The sequence below is a fragment of the Megascapheus bottae genome, chromosome 17, assembly GCF_031878675.1.
Source record: "Megascapheus bottae isolate mThoBot1 chromosome 17, mThoBot2.hap1, whole genome shotgun sequence".
Lineage (NCBI taxonomy): Eukaryota > Metazoa > Chordata > Mammalia > Rodentia > Geomyidae > Megascapheus > Megascapheus bottae.
The window spans coordinates 3,646,908-3,669,648 of NC_143525.1; the positions used below are offsets into that span (position 1 = coordinate 3,646,908).

Genomic DNA, 22,741 nt, shown 5'->3' on the forward strand with positions numbered 1-22,741 from the left:
CCAGGCGACACACACACAGCTCCACAGCTTCCACGGCCTCGAGACACGCCTGTCCCCTGTTCCCATGTGTGACTGTAAGGAAATACTTCCCGAACTTCAGCCTTTTCTAGTGCGCCTGCGTAATGTCAGCCGCAGCCTTGCATAGCCTGGGCTGTCTCTCCTTTAACTTGGCACGACAGGCTTCTAATTCATATTCCAACAGACAAATATTAAAATAGTAACCCATGCAGTTCTCTCCTTGGTAGACCCCAAACTTGAATTTGGGGCTCCCATGCACTGCAAATCCCTTTCCAAACCACCTACAGCCCAGGGTCTGTGTAATGTCACGAGTGAGGCAAGAAGTGGGGAGTATGGCATGCAGGAGTCAGGCCGAAGGTTTTTCTCCTGATTCCCCATGACCAGTATATAGCCTTGGGCAACACAGGACTTGCAGATCCACACGCACACAATCTCCAGTATCTCCAGTATCGTCCTGGGCCTGGGAACCCCAGGTTGCACTGCCCCTTGGAACTTCAGGCCAGAGGGCAGCTCCTGGGGGTGGAGTGGGCGTGTCCAATTACTATTATCATCGCTGCAGAACTACCTGGCCCCTAGACCCCACTCTGGCCTCAATGACTGAGATAAAGCCTTTTCTTTCTCCTTTTTCTGAGGCCCAGAAAAGCCTAACACCCAGATTTCCCCCTCTTCACTTTTCTAGCTGTTAGAAATTCCCTGTCGGGACAGAAGCTGGGGTGGGGGGTGTGAGGGAGGGGAGAGCAGCTATCTCCCAAGGCATAGGCAAATGCCTGTGGGTTCATTACAGGGCAGCAACTCCAGGCCACTAGATCCAGCCCAGGCCAGTTGGGAGGCTGGGAGGGAGCTGGTTGGGGGATGGGTTTAAACAGATGCCCCCTCCTATTATGTGTCAGGCTCCCTCCCTACCACACTAAAGCTGCCACAGTGTGGGCTAACAGGTCTGTATTAATTGCCCCCTTAAGTCTTGTCTTAGCACCATCAGCCTCTAATAACCAGCCAGCTCTTCCTTACAAGCTCCTCCTGCCAGGCCTCCAGGCCACCAACTGGCCATGGCTCCTTGGGACTTCCAGCCTTTGCAGGGGATGTGACATGGAGCCAGCCAGGCAGGTCAGCTGTGGAGTGGTCTCTTAAACATTTCTAGCTATTACCTGAGGAGCTGGGACTAACAGATAGGTGCCACATGAGTGTGCCAGTGGTAGTGGTGTTCACAGAACCCCTCATTCACTGTCCCCCTTCTTGGAGGCCTGGCCACATCATGCCTCGCCTCTATCACACACTCTTCCCTGGGTTTCCTAGGTCTGGGAAGGCCTGGGCATCCTATGCCCAACCAGCTAATGCCCCATGGGCAAGCTGTGTACACTGGTGTGTGGAAGGAGGGGGAAGAACCATATCATTAAGCTGCCAAGTAGCTTTGCTGCACTTCCGGTCTCTCATCAGTTGAGTTTTCAGGGAGCAATGCCTACCATCTGGAAGAAGAAAGCTGATTTACAGCACAAACAACCACAGCCTTGTCCAGCCACCAGCACAGAGCTGTGGGGTAGCAGACATAGGGCTTATCTGAAGCCCCACAGCTGCTTCTGGGCCTGGGGCCCCCTCCTGCTCACATTCAGGAAGTCCTCCCTTTAGAAGCGGGGCTGTCAGCTGAACAGATGAGTGAGATTAGCTCAGGGAGGCAAGGAAGCCCTATATACATCCAAAATCTAACGTGGCTCTCCCCAAACCTCCCATGGTTCCCCATTTCTCCCCACATCTAGCTCAACGGCTGATCCCACTTGAATTACCCAACCTAGTTGCACCATCTCACTCCTGTCTCAGTAGCAGGCTCAGGCTAGAGTCATCAAGGTTTACCTGGGGTGCCTGTGCAAATGAAGGAATCAGGCCTCTCTCTATTTTAAGGGAGGCCCTTGGCCCAGTGGGCCAGATCACATGGGGGTTAGGAACAACTGAGATGCTCAGGGGAGTATGTGCGCTGCTTCAAGGAACATGGCTAGGGGTGGAACAGCTCAAGTGCTGTGTTTGCAGGGCTGGGGAAGAATACATGGGGTACACCATGCTTTGGAGCTCCAGGGATGGAGGAAATCTGTCCATTGCCGGGGAACAGCTTTCACCAACTTCAGCCACGAGGCACCACCTTCCAGGCCTCAGAAGAGACTGATTCCTGAAAGGGCAGCTGAGACGTGGGTAGCAGATTGCTCCCCATGTGTGTTCTTCTGCATCTTATATGCATTAAATACTTGATGTGTTTGCTGAGAGGGTGACAGGAGGCACATGGTAGGCGGCTGCACTCTGCTTCTAACTTGCATCCCACTGCTCCAGGGCCTCCAGTACTGTGACTGCTGCCAGCCCCAGTTGTATGGGATGTGTGTGTGTGAGGGGAAGCAGTGGAAGTGATTTCTGAGGATCTACACCTGCTGAAGATATACACAGCACTATCAGGCCAGGAAGCATGGCCCCTCTGAACAGCATGGAAGCCATCCCCTCCCCCCCGTGTGCCTAGACTCTGCTGGGAAGGGGGTTCTCTGGCACTATGTACGAAATGGGGAGTGTGGGGGAGAAACCAGACCCATGTGAAGCCCCAGCCTGGTGAACAGTTGGAATGAGGTCTAGCAGAAAGAAGGGCCTAGAGCAACCAACTTGTTTAATCAGTGCGTCTCAGGAGGCAAAGAGGTCAAAGGTCAGCTAGGCATGAACTGGGTTCATCTAGTCTGGCCCAGCCCAGCCCAGCCCACCCCTGCTGATGCATGCCTGGCCTGGAACTGTGTATTTCTCCAGCCCTCAGCCTCGGTGCTTCCATAAGAAGCTACTACTTAGAAGCAGTGAGTCTTCTTTCCCCCTGTCCTACTGATACAGCCCACAGAACCATCCTCTATAAGACAGGATGCAACACTGAGCAGGATGCCCTCTGGGAGGCAGGGCTGGAAACAGGTCCCTCTCCCTCCCCTTTAGCGATCCCCATCCCATAAGCCTGGCCCAGTAGCACTGCTGGCATTCCTCTGGCCTAACTAGACGGGATTTTCCCCATGAAGCTGCGATGCCCCAGGCAGACCACCATCCCTGCCAAGTCTCACTGTCTCCTCTTGCTCACTGAGCTTCCTTTCTGTGTGGACAAAGACAGCTGCAAAAACCATTTCCAGGAGCTGTGGAGCCTGATTAGCTGATCAGCATATCTGCATCCCACTTGGTTTCCATCCCCTGCTCATAGCAGCAAGGTACAAAAATGTGCTAAGTGGCTTTGGTCCAAGCCTAGGAAGGTGGCTGGGCCCTTAGAGATTCCAAATCAGGGCATCTGCCTCCTACCTCAGCACCTCTAACAGGGGACTCCAGGGATGGAAGCGAGAGGGCTATCGAGAGGTTGTTCTCTCTGCTCCTCCCAGCTACTTAGCTACTTAGCATTCCTACTGTCCCCTTTCTGAGGTCACTGAGGGCTCCTCCTCTGTGGCTAGAGAAATCCAGGTGGCTTGATATGACACCAAGTCTTTGAAAGCAGAGTTTCTCCCATTCAGACATTGGACTCCTGTATGGCCCTCCATCTCTGGCCATGCATTCTCACAGGAACGGGGCTGTGCCAGGAGCCAGGTGGTCAGCCTGATGGGGAGACTTACCAGTATGAGCGTAAAAAGTTCAGGAGCAAGATGACACAGCCCAGGCAGTAACAGGCCAGGTAGGGGGACCTGAAGAACTTGCTCAGTTTGCGAGTTTTCTGCTCCCATCTTGCCACCTGCATGACAATCAGAGAATAAGACCTGAGATATTGCCTGTAGAGTCTTGGGTAGAAAAGCGATGAGCAAATGTCTGCATTACTAGGTTTTGAGCTGAGCTCCAAGGAAGAATTGCCTAGGTATAGCTCCTGTACCCATCCAGGCAACTGGGTAGGTCTGAGGTCCAGTTTTTTTTTCTTTTTTTTTTTTTTTTCAGTCATGGGACTTGAATTCTGGGCCTGGGTGTTGACCCTGAGCTCTTCAGCTTAAGGCTACTTCCCTACCCTTAATTGGAGATAAGTCACTTGGACTTTAGTGCCTGGGCTGGCTTTGAACCACAATCCTCAGATCTTAGGCCTCCTGAGTAGTTAGGATTAGAGGCATAAACCACCATGCCAGACTGAGGGCCAGTTCTATGGGACTTACACCCTTTCTTGGTTCAGACTGGATGGACAACAGGACCAGACAACAGCCAAATAATGACTGTGCCCACCAAGAAGCACATCCTTAGGCCAATATAGGGAAAAGAGGGAAGGGTAAACTTTCAGGCCCATCCTGAAGCCACAGCATCCTGCTGCATACACTTACAAAAGGGGCCAGGGCAAGGTGACACACACTTAGAATTCTACCTACTTGAGGCCAGCCCCAGGAAAGGCCCCTTTCTCATCCAATAGCTGAGTGTGGTGGTACGTATTTATCATCGGCTATGACAGGAAGTAGAAAACGGGATTGAGGTCTAGGCATAAACGTTAGAGGAGAAAATGAGGGTGATGTGGGGGGGGGGATGAGGAGGGAAGACTGAAACCCCATCTCAAAATAACCAGAGCCAAAAAAGGGCTGAAGGTAGTAAAACCTAGCAGGTATGACAGGTCCTGAGTCCATACTGAAAAAAAAATTCCAGAAATGCCCCAGGAGGCAAGAAGCAGCCAAGGGTAGCCAAAAGAAGCACTAGGAACACCAAATTGTGTCATGACCTGAACCCCAGGGGTGGGTCCTTCCTGTTGGGGCTTCTTCCACAGCAAACATCCAAAGGGTAGAAGGTAAGCCCCCATGCACACCCCTAATACTGCCTGAGCCTCTCCTGAAGACACAGATATGCAAATGCCTAACTTCAGCCTCGAATCTCCTAGTTGTTGTTTTCCAGTTAATCACATCTTGATCCTCAACTTTCATGTGCAAACCTGCTGAGAAGTTAGGGGTGATTCTACTTCTAGTTTCTTGGCTGGCTATACCAACCCAGAGTTCCCACACATCCCAGAGAGGCTGCTTTACCCCTGAGGGGCTCCTGCTACACAGTGCCTTGGCACTGGAGTGGAGCCAGTACAGGAGTACATTGGCAGAAGGGAGGGAGGAGACAGGGACAAGGCAAAAGAGCCAACACACAACCTGGGGCTCTAACCCAAGCAATCCACCTGCCTGGGCTCTGAATATGAGTGCATATGTGTGTGTATGTGCATTTGCAGGTGGTCCCCAATTTATAGTGTGTCAACTTCATTTTCTTTTTAACTTGGTAGTTAAAAAAAAAAAGCAAGGTGTGACCAAAATTGTACTAACTACCTGACTTATGAAATAGCAATCCTATGCAGAACACTTTAATATAACAATAGAATTTTTTTTTAAGCAGCATGTTTTTAGTAAAGTGTACTTTGGATTTTGAATTTTGTTCCTTCCTGGACTAATGGAACTGGCTGTGAGGCTGACTCTCTCTTCGACAATGAGCAGCAAATGCTCCTAGCTAGCTCTGGATCCCAAAGGAAAGTAACAGGCAGTGCTCTGCAGCCAGAACTTTCTAGAATCAGGTACTCAATAAATTACATGAGCTATCTCATACTTTATTTACATATCGGGCTCTGAGCCCAGCACCATGCTCAAGCCTGTAATCCCAGCTAGCTACTGTAGAGGCAGAAATAGGAAGGTTTGCAGTGTGAGGAGAGCCTGGGCAAACAAACACACGAGACCTTGTTCAGAAAATAAAAGCAAAAAAGAGCTCAAATATTGCAGTTCCACGGGGCTAGGAGTTTGGCCTAGTGGTAGAGTGCTTGCCTAGCATGCATGAAGACCGGGGTTCGATTCCTCCGTACCCCACATACATAGCAAAAAGCCGGAAGTGGTGCTGAGGCTCAAGTGGTAGAGTGCTAGCCTTGAGAAAGACCAAGGACAATGCTCAAGCCCTGAGCTCAAGCCCAGGACTGGCAAAAAAAAAAAATATATATATATATATGTATATATATATATATATATATTACACTTCCTGTCTAACAGGCTAGTTGCAAGTTCCTGAATTCAAACCTTGGTACCATCAAAAAAAAATTTTTATGGGGCACCAGTGGCTCACGTTTGTATTCCTAGTTATTCAAGGGACTGAGATCTAAGGATTGAGGTCGAAACCAGCCTGAGCTGGAGAGTCTATGAGACTCTTATCTCCAATTAACCACCAAAAAGCTGGAAGTGGAGCAGTGTGGCTCAAGCAGTCGACTATGAGCCTAGAACAAAAAGGCTAAAAGGAGTGTGCCCAGGTCCTGAGTTCAAGCCCTAAGTACCTGCACAAAAATAAAAATAGAGTGAAATATAATCAGTTAAACTATAATTTTGCTAGACTTGTATATAGGCTAACATGTGGATGTTGCTGGCATATTGAAAGCAAGTGAGACAGAGTTGTGATGTTCATTAAGTTTGATGGATTAAATATGTCTTCCTGGGAAGGGAATATAGCCTAGTGGTGAGAGTGCATGCCTAGTATGCTTGAAGCCCTGGGTTTGATTCCTTGGTACCACATATACAGAAAAGGCTAGAAGTGGTGATGTGGCTCAGGTGGTAGAGTGCTAGCCTTGAGAAAGCTCAAGGACAGTGCCCAGGCCTGAGTTCAAGCTCCAGGGGTAGCAATATATAACTATTCCTTTTTTTTTCTTCCTTCCTTCCTTCCTTCCTTCCTTCCTTCCTTCCTTCCTTCCTTCCTTCCTTCTCTCCCTCCCTCCATCTTTCTCTCCCTCCCTCCTTCCCTCCTTCCTCCCTTGTCCAAGATTAGGACTTGAACTTGGTATCTGAGGCTTTCATTCACTGGCTGGCACTCTGTCACCTAAGCCATGCCTCTAGCCCCATAAATCCATTGTTTTTGGTTGATCATGGGGCTGGAACTCTGGGCCTGGGCCTTGAGCTCTACAGCTCAAGGCTACTGCTCCTCCTCTTGAGCCACAGTGCCACTTCCAGTTTTCTGGTGGTTAACTGGAGATAAGATTCTCACGATCTTTCCTGCCCAGACTGGCTTTGAACCTTAATCCTCAGATCTCAGCCTTCTGGGTAGCTAGGATTATAGGCATGAGCCACCAGTACCAGGCTTCTGAAATACATTTTTTTTTTTGCCAGTCCTGGGCTTGAGCTCAGGGCCTGAGCACTGTCCTTGGACTTTCTCAAGGCTAGAGCTCTACCACTTGAGCCTCAGCACCACTTCCGGCTTTTTTTTCTATGTATATGGTACCGAGGAATCGAACCTGGGTCGTCATGCATGCTAGGCAAGCACTCGACCACTAGGCAAAACTCCCAGCCCCCCTGAAATACATTTTTTGACTACAGATATTTTCAAATTACAATGGCTCCTACAGGGCAGAACCTCATTGTAAGTTGAGTATCAATAGGAAGTATCTCATAGCTCTCTAGTATGTTACTTCTAGAAGGCTTGTTAGGCCCTGTCCTGGGTGCAATAAAGTCAGTGAGGGAATTTATCATTATTCTGGCCTCACAAAGACTGCCTGCTGCCCAGTCTGTCTTCTCAAAAGGACCAGGTCTTTCTTGGAAGCTGATGGGGGAGAAATTCTGCAACCAGCTCCAGGAGCTATGGAAGAGTTTGCCCAAGGCCATCAAGAGGCAGCTCCTGAGCACATCCTAGAGCCTAAGCCAGCTCTGTGAAAGGCTGTCCTCAGAGCCGCTGGGCAGAGGCCCTGCTGGGAGGGGTCCAGGTAGAGGCATACAGGAAGGAAAGCCAGGGAGGGGTTCTGGGCCTTCCCTTCAGTCATTTGTCCACACAGCCAACCAGCTCTCCTGGAAGGTAAACAGCCCTTTAACCTATCAGCCAGATGGCATCTGCTGATCTGGTGGGAAGTTCGGTCCTCTCTCCCAGGAGGAGGGATGACCAGAGGATCTTTGGGAGCTGCAGGGGGACCCAATGCCCAGGAGTCCTCTGCAGGGTCCAGGGCTACACTCAGCATACTCCTTAAGCCTGCTTTACTTTTAATTTTGGGATTCCCACACTGGAGCTTGAACTCAAGGTCTCTCACTCTCACTTAACCTTTTCCATTCAAGGCTGGCTCTCTTACATATGAGCCACACCTCCCCCTCCAATTTATCATTATTATTATCTTCTTGCCAGTCCCGAGACTTGAACCCTGGGCCTAGGCGTGTAGCCTGAGCTCCTTTTGATCAAGTCTTGCACTCTACCACTTGTGCCACTGCACCACTTCCAGTTTTTTCTGTGATTTAATTGGAGATAAGAGTCTCACAGGCTTTCCTGCCTGGGCTGGCTTCAAATCACAATCCTCAGATCTGTCTCCTGAGTAGCTAGGATTAAAGGCAAGAGCTACCAGTGCCCAGCTCCTTTGCCCACTTTGAAAATTGAGTTTTACATATTTGGGAAATAAGATGCTTTAGCAGATATATGATTTACAAACATCTCCTCCCATTCTGTGTGTTGTCTTTTCCCTTTCTTAATAATGTCGTTTACTGGGTGTGGTGGTATAAGCCTATAATCCCATCTAGACGTGAGGTGGAGGTAGGAAGATTTTGGTCCAAGGCCAGCCCTGGGCATAACATGCAAAATCCTATCTGAAAAATACACTAAAGCAAAAAGTATAGCTCAAATGGTAGAGTGCTTGCACAGGAAGCACAGGGTCCTGAGTTCAAATCCCAGTACTGCTGCCATATAATTTTTAAAAATGTCTTTTGATGCACAAAAGCTTTCTATTTAGATAGGCTGCTTTATTCTGCCTTTTAAGATCCAACCCAATGCTACCAACCGTTCTTCTGGCCTACTGGTGTGTTCCTGGCATGGCACCAGCTGCTGCTAAGAGTCTGGAAAAAGCAGTCATGCTGTCTGAAGGGCTCAGTCCACCAAAGCTCCACTCGTGTGGGCCCTGTATCACAGGCCAGGTAGACTGGCCCCAAATCTGGGAGGGTATTGGGTAGTGACTCCTGTGCAGGCTGTAGGGCTCACTGGGGAGGCCCCTGGGGGATATGACCACCCTCGAAAGCAGGCCACTTAGGAACACTCTGCCTATAACAGTGGCTCAGACCTGTAACAACTCTGGTCTTGGAGAACACAGTAAGGTATCCAAATTGAACACACTCAAGTCATGACAGCAAGCATATAAAATGCCACTAATGAACGTGACCCCATGGATTCATCTTGTGTAGTCCACAATACTTTTGCTTGACTTCATTTGGTCTTAAAAACCACCCAGAGGCCGGGAGTTTGGCCTAGTGGTAGAATGTTTGCCTAGCATGAATGAAGATCCGGGTTCAATTTCTTGGTACTACATACGCAGAAGAAGCTAGAAGTGCTGTGGCTCAAGTGGAAGAGCGCTAGCCTTGAGAAAGCCCAAGGACAGTGCTCAGGCCCTGAGTTCAAGCCCCAGGACTGGCAAAAACAACAACAACAAAATACACAAGAGTATGGGTAATACTCTCCATTCTCACACAGAGGTTGAGGCTTCAGAGTAACTTCAGAAAGAGGGACAGCACAGCCAGGCAACCAGTGGCTCATACCTGCAATCATAACTACCCGGGAGGTTGAGATCTGAAGATCCAGGTTGGAAGCCAGCACGGCAGACAAGTTTTATGACTCTTATATCCAAATAACCAGCAGAGAGCTAGAAGTAGAACTGTAGCTCAAATGGTAGAGCAACAGTATTGCATGAAAAAGCAGAGAATGTGAAGCCCTGAGTTCATGCCCCAATACAGGCATGAGGTGTGGGGGAGACAGAGAGAGACACACAGACACAGAGGGAGGAGGGGGGGAGAGGAGGGAGGGGAAGAGAGAGAGAGAGAGAGAGAGAGAGAGAGAGAGAGAGAGAGAGAGAGAGAGAGAGAGAGATCGATCTGCTGCATGGGACCAGCAAACAAAGCATGCTCTACTCACCCTGAGAAAGGGAGTTGGGTTGAGATGGGCCTGGGCCTGGAAGGGCCAAGATGACTTTGTGCACAAGGAGTGTTGTGAATTTTTAAGGGGGTCATGGTGACATAGGTGCAGACATCAGTCAAAATGAGTGTTTTATGGCATGAACAACCATACCTTCAGGAAGCTAATTGCTAAAATTCCCATCCTTGTTAACCCTGGCCTCCAAGGTCTGGAGAAAGGCTGCCAATGTGAAGGACCTTTGGGTCCTCCCTCACCCCCTGAAAGCAAGTCTCCTCCTGCTAAAATAAGGGCACGCAAGCTGAGCCCCCACTCCTGGCTGTACCTACTGACGGCATCATCCTGTGTAGTGGGAGGGAAGGGGCCCCCCATTGAGGCTGAACAAACCCAGGGACTGGGAAAAGCCCAGGTAAGGCTGGTCTGTCTGCAATTCGTCTGGCACAGATCCTGCACATTTGGAGGGGAGGGAGGGGAAGGGGCTTTCAAGACCACCCTGCCAGCTCCCACAAAGAGCACTGCCTATCCCTCAGCTTAAGAAAGGACTGGCAACAACTATACTTTCAGAGGAATCTGGTGACAAGCAAGAGCCTAGTGGGAAAGGAAAAGAGGAAAAGGGCCAGCTTTGATTTGATCACTGTTATTTCGAGGCAATCAATAAATCAGCAGCCAGCTGGACTCTCTGGATCCAAGATGATTTCCCTCCCTGCCTGACGGCTCTGCTGCCCCTCTTCTGGTGCCCAGCTGCATGCTTTATCCAATTAAAGGGCCGGAAGCAGGCAGTGGGCAAGGCGCCAGGGCTGCATCAAAGGGCTCAGGGTATGCCATGACACAGGGGCCCTTAGCATGATGGGAAGCAGGTGAGTGGGCACCCAGCTGTCACTGTTCACATTTTGCGTAGTTCCCAGATTTCCAAAAATCCCCATCCATGTCCTGAACTCCTTAGTGTTGCCAGACAGACACAGGAACCCCAGGGGTAAACTAGAATGTCCCAAAGATAGCAAGGTTAATTGTAACACTGTGTTGCCCCAATAGCCACATGGGATTCTCTTCACACTGTTGTTTACCTGCAACTCACACTCCCCAGGGCCCTGTGTTTGTCTTTGCTCTGGCAGCCCTGTCCCTCCACACCAGACCTGGGCCCAGCAGCTGAGCTCTGTCACACACAGACCTCTACCTCCAGGTGTTGATTTGTCAAGTCTCTCCCTACAGGGAAGAGAGGGTAAGCCAGTGGAATAGGAAAAAAAGTGCAACAGAGCAGAAGCCCAGGATTTCATCCAGATCACCCAGCTGCCCAGTAATGCCCTGGGTTTCCCTCCCAACCTCCCTGTGCAATGATAGAGACAGCAATGGATAGAACCTTCTAGCACAAGTGTGCCGTCTAGGGTTATGTGACTGTCATCTCTTTTGGTTCTATGGGTCTCCTAGGAGCAGGGACAGCATACTGTTTACTTCTGGCCTCCTGCTGTGTTGGTGGTGCCAGCCTAGCTGTCTGTGGGCAATGCACCTGTCGTCCCATGTAGGAGATACAGGGAACCCTCCCTGCAGCTTCCAGCTCTGCTATTGGCCTCCCAGGCACTGCAAACTTGAGCTCAGACAGGGATCCTAACTGGTAGTTCAAGATGTGATTTGATCAAACTCTCTAGAATTCAAAAATATATTTGAGTCAGGAGCCAGTGGCTCACACCTGTAATCCTAGCTACTTGAGGCAGAGATCTGAGGATCGAGGTTTGAAGCCAGTTGGGGCAGGAAACTGTTGAGACTGTTATCTCCAATGAATCACAGAAAAAGCCAGAAGTGGCTAGGAATTAGTGGTTCACACCTATACCTGTAGCTACTGAGGCTGAAATCTAAGGATCACGGTTCAAAGCCAGCTTGGGCAGGAAAGACCTTATCAAATTAGCCAGCATTTCAAATTAACCCAGAAGTGGAGGTGTGGCTCAACTGGTAGAGCAAAAAAAGCCAAATGGGAGTTCAAGGCCCTGAGTTCAAGTCCCAGTACTGGTACACATGTATACACACACACTTGGGGCTAAGGTGTAGCTCAATGGTAGAGCAACTTACCTCACATATATATACAAGTCATTAGGTTCAATACTCAGCACTGCCATCAGTCAACTAACCAATCAATAAAAAACAATAAAGATATATATTTGATCTCTCTTTCTTTCTCTCTCACCCCCCCCCCACACACATAGCATGCAGCCGCACCCCTCCACACACACAAAGCCTCAGTGTGGGTACCCAGCATGCTGTCACCGCACCCTTAAGCAAAGCCTAATTAGTGTCCACAGGGAAGAGCGTTCTGGTTTCATGAAGTCTCTGAGACAATGGGGGCTCGGACTTGTGTTAGAGCCAGGAGCCCTCAGCATCCCATAGTGACCTGGCCTTCCATGCAGCCTCTGAAACTGCCAGATTTGCAGAAAAAGGCTCACAAAAGGCCATGGAGCAAACACAGAATGCATGATGATTAGTTATGTTGGTGACTTCAACTGGCTTGGATCATGGAGCCAGGTTTTCCAAACAAGGTGACCTTGGACCATTTCCTCTGCTTGAAATAACCATCAAACCTATCAGAGAGCTACAGTGGGATTACAGAGGATCTGCAGACTGTGCTCAGCCCAAGGCCACATAAGGGCTCTGTGACTATTAATCGTACTGTGGGGTGGAGGTGTGTCCTTGGGCAGCCCTTTCCCAGCGATGCTCACAACCCAGTGGCAGTGGCAGAACTGGGGAGGGGCAGAATCCGCAGAGGTTGGCATAGGTCTTGCTTGGCCTCTGTGCCTTTATTGCTACCTTGGGCAGGTGATTTGTTTCTCTCTACATCAGTTTCCTGACCTGCAAAATGAAACGAACAATGTACTGCCTGAGAATCATTTGCACAGGAATCACAGCCCAGTTCTTGGAGTGTATTTCTGGAAGGTGACACTTCCATGGCTGCAGAGCCATTTGTTGTCACTGTGGCATGAGCAAGGGGGAGGGAATGGAGAAACATGCAGAAGGCCTGACAGGCTGATGAGAAAAGTCTGCCGTGACTAGGGTCTTCACAGCCCCTGGGGCACACTGGTGTCACACGCACTCAGAGCCAGGCCTATTCCCATCAACTCTTGGTGACTTCATATGAATCCTCCTCTCCTGCTCAGCCTCCTTCCTGCCAAAATCTAGCCAAGGCACTGTTGTGATCATAGCATCCCAACTCAGCCAGAAGCTATGTTCCACTAGATAGTCTAGGGGTCCCAGCCTGGCCCTGGGATATGCTATGAGTCCGGGAGTATCCCCAAACTGCCAACCCCAAGGTTAAGGGCTATGTCTGTGACTTCTGCTGGGAAGGGCGCAGGGCCTGTACCAGCCGGTTAAAGCATTGGCTGAGACCTGAGGATGGTGGTTTGAAGCCAGCCCTGGCAGGAAAGTTCATGAGACCCTTATCTCCAATAAATGACTCAGAAAAACCTGGAAGTGGTGGCGTGGCTCAAGTGGTAGAGGGCTAGCCTTGAGCTGAAAAGCTCTGGGACAGCATTCATGCCCAGAGTTAAGCACCACTACCACCACCACCAATAACAAAAAGAAGTCTGCTCATGACCTGCATTCTTACCTTGCCTTGATGCTCAGTTCCCCCTTGGAACCAACCCCTTGGTTCCACAACAGCCCTGCAGAGCAGAAGAAAAAACAGAACCCTGAGGAAGACCAGGAGATGCTCAGGCTCTAGGCTGTGGTCCAGCAGGAGGAGGTGGGCAGCCTCGCCCTGGAGAAGGAAGAAGCTGTCTACCTATAGCTGTGGAGCATGCACAGGGTAGAGAGTGCAGTGAGAAAGCAGGTACAGGAGAAGCATGGCTGGCTTCTGGGCAGACATGGCCATTCCTATGGATACTCAGAGGTCCCCCAAATTGCCAGTACTGTCTTGAAAGTTGGAAGACATGCTTTCAGATTTCAAATTTGCAACAAAGCAACAGAAATCAAGATGATGCGGAACTATTATAAGCGTGGAGATACAGATCATCAGAATAGAACAGAGCACAGAAATAAATCACACACAGTCAGCCAGGCTTCCAAAACAAGTGAATGGGAGAAAGAATAGTCTTTTCAGCAAACAGTGCTGTAGAAAGCTAAATGAACACATGCAAAAGATTGAATGAAGCTGAATCCTTACCTTACCCCATATAAACATTTAACTCAAATCAGCAGAAGAGCTAAAACCATAAAACTCATAGTATAAATCTTCATGAACTTGAACTAAGTGATGATTGATCAGCTATGATACCAAAAGCATAAGCAACAATAACAAAATAGATAGAGACTGGATTTCACCAACTGTATTTAAATGTGTACTGGAGGTATGACTCAGCAACAGAGTACCTGCCTAGCAAAGCCCTGTATTTGAACTCTAATACTGATCTCCCCTTGTCGAAATTTTAGCTTTTGTGATTCAAAGTGCACAAAATACAAAGGTAACTTAAAGGAAGAGAATATTTGTAAATCATATGTGATTAAAGGACTCATATCTAGGATATATGGAGAATTCTTACAACTTCAATAACATGACAAATATTAAGTCATTCGAATAGTTAAATCTGAAAAGACTGACCATACCAAGCCCTGGAATGAAGAGGAGTAACTGGAAGTCTCACTCCCTGTCAGAATATAAATGAGACAATCACTTGAGAATGTAGTTCAGAAGTTCCTTGAAAAAAGCTAAATGTATGCTAGGTGATGATGGCTCACGCCTGTAATCCTAGCTACTCAGTAGGCTGAGATCTAAGGATCATGGTTCAAAGCACAAAAGTCTATGAGACTCTTATCTCCACCAGAAAACTGGAATGGTGCTATAACCTGAAGTGGTAGATTGCTAACCTTGAGCTGAAGTGCTCAGAGACAGCACTCAGGCCCAGAATTCGAGCCCCACAACTGACCAAAAAGCAAACAAAAAAAAGTTGGGGAGGAGGCATGGATCAAGTGGTCCAGCCTCATTAAGTGGAATAAACACAAGGCCCAGAGTTCAAACGAAAGTACTGCATCCCCCTTAAAAAAAAAAAAAGTTAAAACACCTATCATTTGACCCAGCCATTCCACTTCTAGATATTTATTCAAGAGAGAGGAAAGCAGCTGTGTATGCAAAGACTTGAAGATGGATGTTTACAGCGGCCTTATTTGTAATACCCAGAAAGTGGAAATAGCCCAGATGGCCATCGATGGGTGAATGAGTAAACAAATGTTGATGAATCCCTATGATACAATACCACTCAGCAATAAAAGAAAAAAAAGGAGCTATCGATAATGTAGCGTCAGACACTCATAAAATAACCATGCAGGGTAAAGGAAGCTGGAGGGAAAAAGTCTATACTGGATAATTCCATTTATTGGAAAAAAACATTTCCAAAGGTAATCTGTGATAAAGGGAAGGATCACCAAGAGGCTCCAGGAAAGTTTTGGGGGAGGATGTGGTCCTATTTCTAATGGATGGGGTGATTTACTGGCTGAATACAGCCAGTAATAATGTCAAAACTTAAACTGACCACTTCATATACACACTACCCGGTTATAGAACAAAATCATTAAAATTTCAGAATATGGTAAAATATTATGGTCATGCTATGGGCACCAACGGCTCATACCTCTAATTCTCACTAGTCAGGAGGCTGAGATCTAAGGATTATTGAGGTTCAAAGCCAGCATGGACAGGAAAGTCTGTGAGACTTTATCTCCAATTAACAGGTAAAAAAGAAAATCCAGAAGTGAAGCTGTGTGGAGTGAGGCTCAAGTAGTAGAGAGCCATCCTTGAGCAAAAAAAAAAAGCTCAGAGACAGCACTCAAGCCCTGAGTTCAAAAAACCCTATTACAGCACATACATATATATAATATATAATATATATATATTATATATATTCATGCAGATATAATGCTGCCACTCCAGCAAAAAGAGGAGAAGAGAGAAGCAGGGAGGCAGTGTTGGGGATAAAGGGAGACATATTGTAAGCCAATTCCCAGTGGGCACAGTGCTGCAGGTCATCAGGCTGACCTCATCTGTGTACACAGGACAGTGTTCAGAGTAGAAGAGCAATGTGGGTTCTGCCCCTTCCTGCTGGTAAGCTTCCCTAGGGCTGGGGTCTTCACTGGGGAGCCAGAAAATCAAATCCACCCTTTTCCTGGTTCTTTGGGGGAGGCCCTAACTTAGTGACTGGGTGAATAACCGGAAGTGGGGATGGTGACTCCAATTTTGTCCAGTGTGATCACAGATCATACATGTCCAATGTGACCACAGCCTCCTTATCTGTGGGTGGAGGACACTAATGAGATCACAATGAAGTCACAGCCCTGGCTGTGACACGTGCTCTGCGTTGAGTTCACATGGCAGCCCCCCAAGGGATGACATAAGGCCTTACACACAAGGAATTACCCAAGGACACACAAGTGAAAAACTGGATCAAACCCAGGCTCCCCTATGAGGGTGGATGCTGCCCTGCTGTCACTGGGAAGGCTATATAGCTCAGACATGCTTTCCCCTCCCTATATCCTCACTGGGCCCCACAGCCGGAAACAGGGTCTCCCAATGTCACCCTCAGGCAGGACCACTGTGGCCTGCTCACCTGGCTATCAGTCACCCTCTGCCTAAGGAACACCTCTTTCTTCCATCTTCCTTCAAACAGAAGGAAAGATAAGTTGGGAAAGTAGGAAAATGAAATTCCTGAACACACTGTTCCTAGAGGCTCCAGGCTCTGGCCCAGGCTTGGCAGGACATAAAGGCTGATATATACTGTGGCTCCCTTTGTCCTGGGGTTGGTAGAATAGGACAGCTGACAGCCAGGTTGGATGAACCTCTCATTGTGCCTTGATCTCTGCGGGGGGAGGGGGGGGGCGTTGTAAATGATACCTGGCCAGGTACAAGACAAGTGGCCTTCCCAACTCAGCCTTAAGGGTGGCTCTGATAATGGTGCTAACAGATCTGGGCAGAAGGGCCGGGGAGTGGTAAGTTGGTAAAAGTCTAAAAAAGAGCAGACGAGGTGCACCTATAATCTTTGTTACTCTGGAGGCTGAGATCTGAAGATTGTGGTTCAAAGCCAACCCCAGGCAAGGGAAGTCTGTGAGACTCTTATCTCCAATTAAGCACCAAACAAGCTGAAAGTGGAGCTCTGGCTCAAGTAGTGGAGTGCTAGTCTGGAGCAATAAGACTCAGGCCTCAGGGCAGCACCCAGCCCTGAGTTCAAGCTCCAGGACTGGCACCAATAAAACAAACACAAACAAAAAAAGATGAAGAGGAGAGAAAGAGGAAAAGGAGGATTTGGCTGCTGGAACCCACAGCATTTTAATTTTATCTGCTCAGTCCAGGGCCTTCATTAGCTCTGGTTCCTCTGATTCCAGAATGCTAAGTGGAGGATGCACAGAAAAGTGCCTGGCCCCACCTTGACAGACAGTGAATTGTCTAGAGATCTGAGGGCTCAATCAATATTCCAAGGATTGTGTATCCCTCAAGGGCCCCACTGACCTCATCAAATTGTATTTTTAAAATATGCTTCTTAGGGGCCGGGAGTTTGCCTAGTAGAGTGCTTGCCTAGCATGCACGAAGACCTGGTTCCTTGGTACCACATACACAGAAAAAGATGGAAGTGGTGCTGTGGCTGATGTGGTAGAGCTCTAGCCTTGAGAAAGCCCAAGGACAATGCCCAGACCCTGAGTTCAAGCCTTAGGACTGGCCAAAAAAAAATTTGCTTCATAAATACAATAAAAGGAAAAGGAGAGATCATTGCTTTATCAAAAGGTTCGCTCAGGGACTCATTTACATCTGTGGGCTCTTTCTATTGCATTTATCTTATTTGGCCTTTTAAGTTTTTCCCTTTTCTTTTCAATAAAACAAGACCCACCTGTTCAAAGCCACTGGAAAAATAGCCTGGGGGTGACTCCTTGCCGGCTAACCAAATACATGGCAAACGCAGGGCAGCCCTCTGTAGTCAATATTGACATGGACTTCAGCCTGCCTTGGAAAGGAAACTTGAAAGTATCTGGCGAACAGGGAGTGGTTGTCTGGATACACAGGGTCCCCCGATAAGCAGCTGGGGGCCCAGCATCCATTGGCCCTTTTATAGGCACCCCCACCTCACCCCCGGCAGCGACACACATTCATCACCAGCATCATCATGCTGGAAGCATGGTTTGGTTTTGTTTCTGCTTGGTTTCTAAAGGAAGATTGGTAGATTTTAGAAGTTGGAACTTTAGGGAAAAAATTAGTTCTGATTTATACATGAAAAAATTGTTGGGGCTGGGAGCATGGCCTAGTGGTAAGTGCTTGCCTAGCATGCACAAATCCCTGGGTTCGATTCCTCGGTACCACATACACAGAAAAAGTCAGAAGTGGTGCTGTGGCTCAACTGGTAGAGCATTAGCCTTGAGAAAGCCCAAGGATAACTGCGCAGGCTCCGAGTTCAAGCCCCAGGACTGGCAAAAAAAAAATGTATATTCAGAGTTTTGATAACTGAATACAGTTACAACTGCAGACACTACCAACCAAGACAGAGAACAAGCCTGTCCATTCTTTTTTAAAATAAAAAAAAAAGTCCTGAGCCACCAGGCCCTCCCTGTCTACCTCTGGCCTGGGCATTGCCCTTCTGAAATGGAATGTAGGAAACCCCTTTCTTCAGCCAAATGCTCCTGTGATAGGCTGATGTGTGTGAGGTTCTGAGGCTGCTACCTGCATAGCTGCGAAAGATACCAGTGTGGAAGTTTGCTGAGGGCCACCCAGGCTATGCATGAGATGGTGCTGAGCTAAACCCAACCGCAGCACACATGCATGACACATGCATGGGCACATGGCGTTACCTCACCTGACGGCTACTGGTTGCCAGCGGGGCCAGTGGGTAGCCATCTGCCCAAGTGGTATGCCTGGCTATGCAAGAGATATGCTCCCTTCACAACCAGTGAAGTGAAGTGGGGTCACTGGTCTGTAGACTCTATACCTTTTCTGCCAGGTTCCCTAAGCTCCACTCACCCATCCAAGGCTGTCCAAGCCCCACCTCTCCCCAGCACCTGTTAGACACAGAAGTCAGGGCTTAGGACACCACTAAATTAGGGACCGTACCACTGAGGGGGGCTGTGGGGCCCCAGGAGTGGCTGGATGGTTATTCCTGCCCACAGGCTGGTTGCTGATGTCCGCAGAGCTGTGCTCAGCCCTGCCACCATGTAGAGCGCTATGTGGAGTAGATACTGGCCAGGGTGTCACCTCCTGTAAGCCTGGGCTCTTCCTGCTCCCCCAGTAACTCAAATCCCCACCTCCCAGGCTGCTCACCATCTGGGAAACAGGAGTAGCTACTGTGGCATCACAGAGGCCGGCGAAGCCAGGCTCCCAGGCTGGAAGGAGGCCAGGATCACCAGCTGTCGCCATGGGGGTGTGATCAAGTGTGCCACTACATCAGTCCTTCATCCCAGGCAACCTGGTCTCTTCATCCCCTGTGGCTCACAGGGTAGGTGGCTCACCGACCTGGGTCTGCAGGAGTAGCCAGCATGGGCCCATTTCCTAGGTAAAAGCTTCAGGGAAATGTACGTATGCAGAGCCCTGGAAACAAGCTGGAGACTGTGTCCCCAGTACCCGCAGCCTTCTGGTCTAGTTGTGCTTGGGATGCTAGCTTAGTTCGCCACTGCATATGCATTTCTTCTGATCCCCAAGGTTCCAGACCCGGCTCCAAGGCCAGCGAGATAGGCCATGGCCACCTAGGGTGGCCCAGGTATCACCTGCCTGGCATTACCTGGAAAAAAGGTCTTTTCAGGCCAGTGAAGCTCCCTGAATATTAGCACTGGGCCAGAAGGGCACAGCTAATCTTGTTATTCTTTATGGTGAGCACTATGCCAGGGAAAGTGATTTACCTAATTGAGCTCCTCGAAGTTAATCCAGAAACAGGGACAGTGCAGTGTCTTTGGGCTGATGTAACACAGCCAGCAGGGTCCCTGGTGGGGGACAAGTGCCAGCTCAGGTAAACTAAAGGAGGGTACCCTTGGTCTACCCCAGCCTCCTGATGTTATCCCTGGGGCATAGCTGATGCTTCCCATCCAGCTCTGGGCACCCACGGGCTGGGAGACGCCTCCTGGAGAATGAGCTAAGCCAGGTGAATGGCAATAAGGACACAAACATGAAGAGCAGAGACATCTGGTGTTTTGGTGGGAGTGTCTTCCACAGAAGAATGAGAGAATGGCTGGAACCTTCCAGAAATGACAGGAACCACCCAGTCTACAGGCTCCTGATGTTGGGAGGGGCTTAGGGACAACTCTGCACTTCCTGGTGGCTTCCCTGCCACCCCCAAACCCATTACTTCCAGTGTGCTTTCCCAGGCAGGCATTCTTAGAGAGTAGGTTAGAACACAGACTCAGGTCTTACCCAGGGGCTTCCAGCCTTAAAACCTCTATTTTATCCTGGCCCCAGGGATGGCTAAGAACAGACTAGCCATTCCTCTAAGCTTTAAGAGCCTCACAAACTTCATGACTCATTAATCCCACCATTTCCAGGGCTATAAAGTTCTTCTGAAGGATTCTCACCACATCTCTCCTCTTCCCACATTTCCCAGTACAGAGGAATATTTCAAAAATCATAGGACTGCTTCCTTCATTCCCTGACCAACAGATGTGAATCCAGGAGTCCTTCCTACTGTACCAGGCATTTCACCAATGCGGTGAATATGAAGCAAAAGCGCAAACATCTTAGCCACCCAGGCTCCAGGCCCAAGACAGTTCCCAGCTGCAGTCTTTCCACTAAGCCACCCACAGTTATGATTTTGGGAGGAGGTAGCAGACAATGTCCTGGGGATAAGGGATGAATTCTTCCTCGGGCAATCCTCCTTCTCCCAAAGGGCCAAGGCACTTTCTGTTCCAGAAGGCCACTCTGTGTCTTCAGCCTCCTGTAAGCCACCCATCATGGGGGTGACTAGCCTGTGTCCCTGTGTCCTCACCAGACTGTGAGACAATTATATTCGTTTGCCATTAGTATAACCAATACTGGGATAATCTATTGGTAAAGAGAAAAAGTTAGGCTGAGCACTCATGACTCACACTTACAATCCTAGCTAATCAGAAGGCTGAGATCTGAGGTTTTTGGTTCAAACCCAGCCCAGGCAGACAAATCCTATGTCTGAGAGATTCTTACTAAGCAGCAAAACATCAGAAGTGGGTGGGGGGAGGGGGTTCCTAGAAAGGCCAGCATAAAGTTAAAGATTATTTTACCTCACTTGTCTAGTGGTTTCAGTCCACATTTGGTTGAACTGATTGCACTGGGCCTGTGGACGCCCATCATGCCCAATTTTCAACACAGGGAGATATTTGGGAACTCTAGCTAAACCACTGCCTGTGTTTAAAGCCTGACTTCAGAGCCAATCAGACACCAGGTGGCCTTGTCAGGCAGGGTCCCTGTAGATGAAGTCAGATTGTCACAGGGCAGGCCACAGAGCTATGCTATCTTACAGCAATGTGGTCCTCCAGGCCTCTCACCATCCAGTGTCCCGGGGCACCTGTCACCTGGGATGGCAGCTAGGTGCTCCATGGCTTCTGGCACTTGTGCCCCAGAGGATCCTGCCCCCTGCTTTCTGGATGCCTACATTACACAGTGTTGTCAAGCTGCCCTCATCGGCCTCTACCTGTGCACCTGTCCTGGGGGGCCCAGGCCCTAGAGCTGACACTGAGCAAGTCACCTGATCTTTCCTGGCCTCATTTCCTCCAGCAGACTTGCAGCCCAGGCCCAAGCAGCTCCTCCTGCCCCTGCCAGGGCTGGTACAGCCATGACTCATTCATTCATTCCATTCCAGAACAAGCCCTGCTCTCTCCTGCTCCCAAACTTTTGCTCAGAATGTTCTCTTTTGTGCTAATGAAGTTGCACCGAAGTAGGAAATGTCCTTAGTTTTAGAAATGTTATGAAGTGTGGAAGGGGGTCGTCCTGACATCTGTGATGTCAGCAAATACAAGGTGTTCTGGAATCTTGGTGGCAGTCTCCCCTATTTGTCTGTGGGCTTAAAATCTGTCTGTGAAAAGAACCCCCACCCCTTGTGCCTGAACCCATTCCCTCTCATGCTCACCCTTCCTGCTTGCAATCTCTTCTCTCAGACTACCTGTCTCTTCCACCTTTCCCCTCTCCAGAGCCCTTGGCCACCTGGCCTGGGCCTTACTCACAGCATAGCATCTTCTAAGCCCCCATACCCAAAGCACCTCCTCAGGCCCTGTGTTTCCATCTGAAACTCCACAGATGCATTGGCTGAATCCCTAACTCAGGGGCTCATAGCCAAAGCCACTCTGAACTGTGTCTCTAGCAAGAGATGATAGTGTCACCTGAGGCCACCAAAGCCCTCACTATTGGGGAGAGGAGAAGAGTGAGTGCCTTATAGGTCGGGAAAGAAAGGGCAGGGCACGGATGCCACCCTGCCCTGGCTTTGCCAGGCTCCCGTCTTCTCCACAGCCTGGGTCCCTTCAGATGCTGGCTGTAATGGCCTAGGCATCCTCCAGGAGCAGCAAGGCTCTCTGGTCAGATTCGCAGCTTCAAACTGGAGCCAGCTGGGAGGCTGTGGATGTAAGGAGACAGGAGCAATCTCGGTGCTCAGACCCTTCCTAGAATGACCAAGGCCAAAGAAAGAAGATCCCGAGATGAGAAGATAATACCTCCAGGGCTGGAAGCAGCCATGTGAAGCAATGGGAAGGCACCCACACAAGCCAGTTGCCCATCCAGCCATAGTCTCCTGTGTGCAGTAGGCAATGTGTACCCAGCAGTAGGGGTGGGGGACAGAGGGTGCACAGTTGGCCCTGCTGCTGACCTGGCCTCCCACCCTCCCCGCTTCAAGTATGCTCTCCAGCAAAACAGCAAGACCCAGGAGAACCTGGGATGGAGTGGGTCCTTGGGGGCCTTCAGGACTCATGATCTAGAAGTAGGCCATGAATTTCCAATGAGTTCTTA

The 22,741-nt window shown here is 49.3% G+C and overlaps 1 protein-coding gene across 4 annotated transcripts in view; it reads right to left on the reverse strand.

The window, feature by feature from the left end:
* Pemt (phosphatidylethanolamine N-methyltransferase) overlaps positions 1–22,741 on the reverse strand; it is a 67,861-nt gene that overhangs the window by 10,600 nt on the left and 34,520 nt on the right. For all 4 annotated transcript variants that reach the window (XM_090351564.1, XM_090351562.1, XM_090351563.1 and 1 more), the window contains exon 3: positions 3,618–3,733. In XM_090351564.1, coding sequence (XP_090207690.1) covers positions 3,618–3,733 — 116 coding nt within the window. The remainder of the gene's footprint in view (positions 1–3,617; positions 3,734–22,741) is intronic.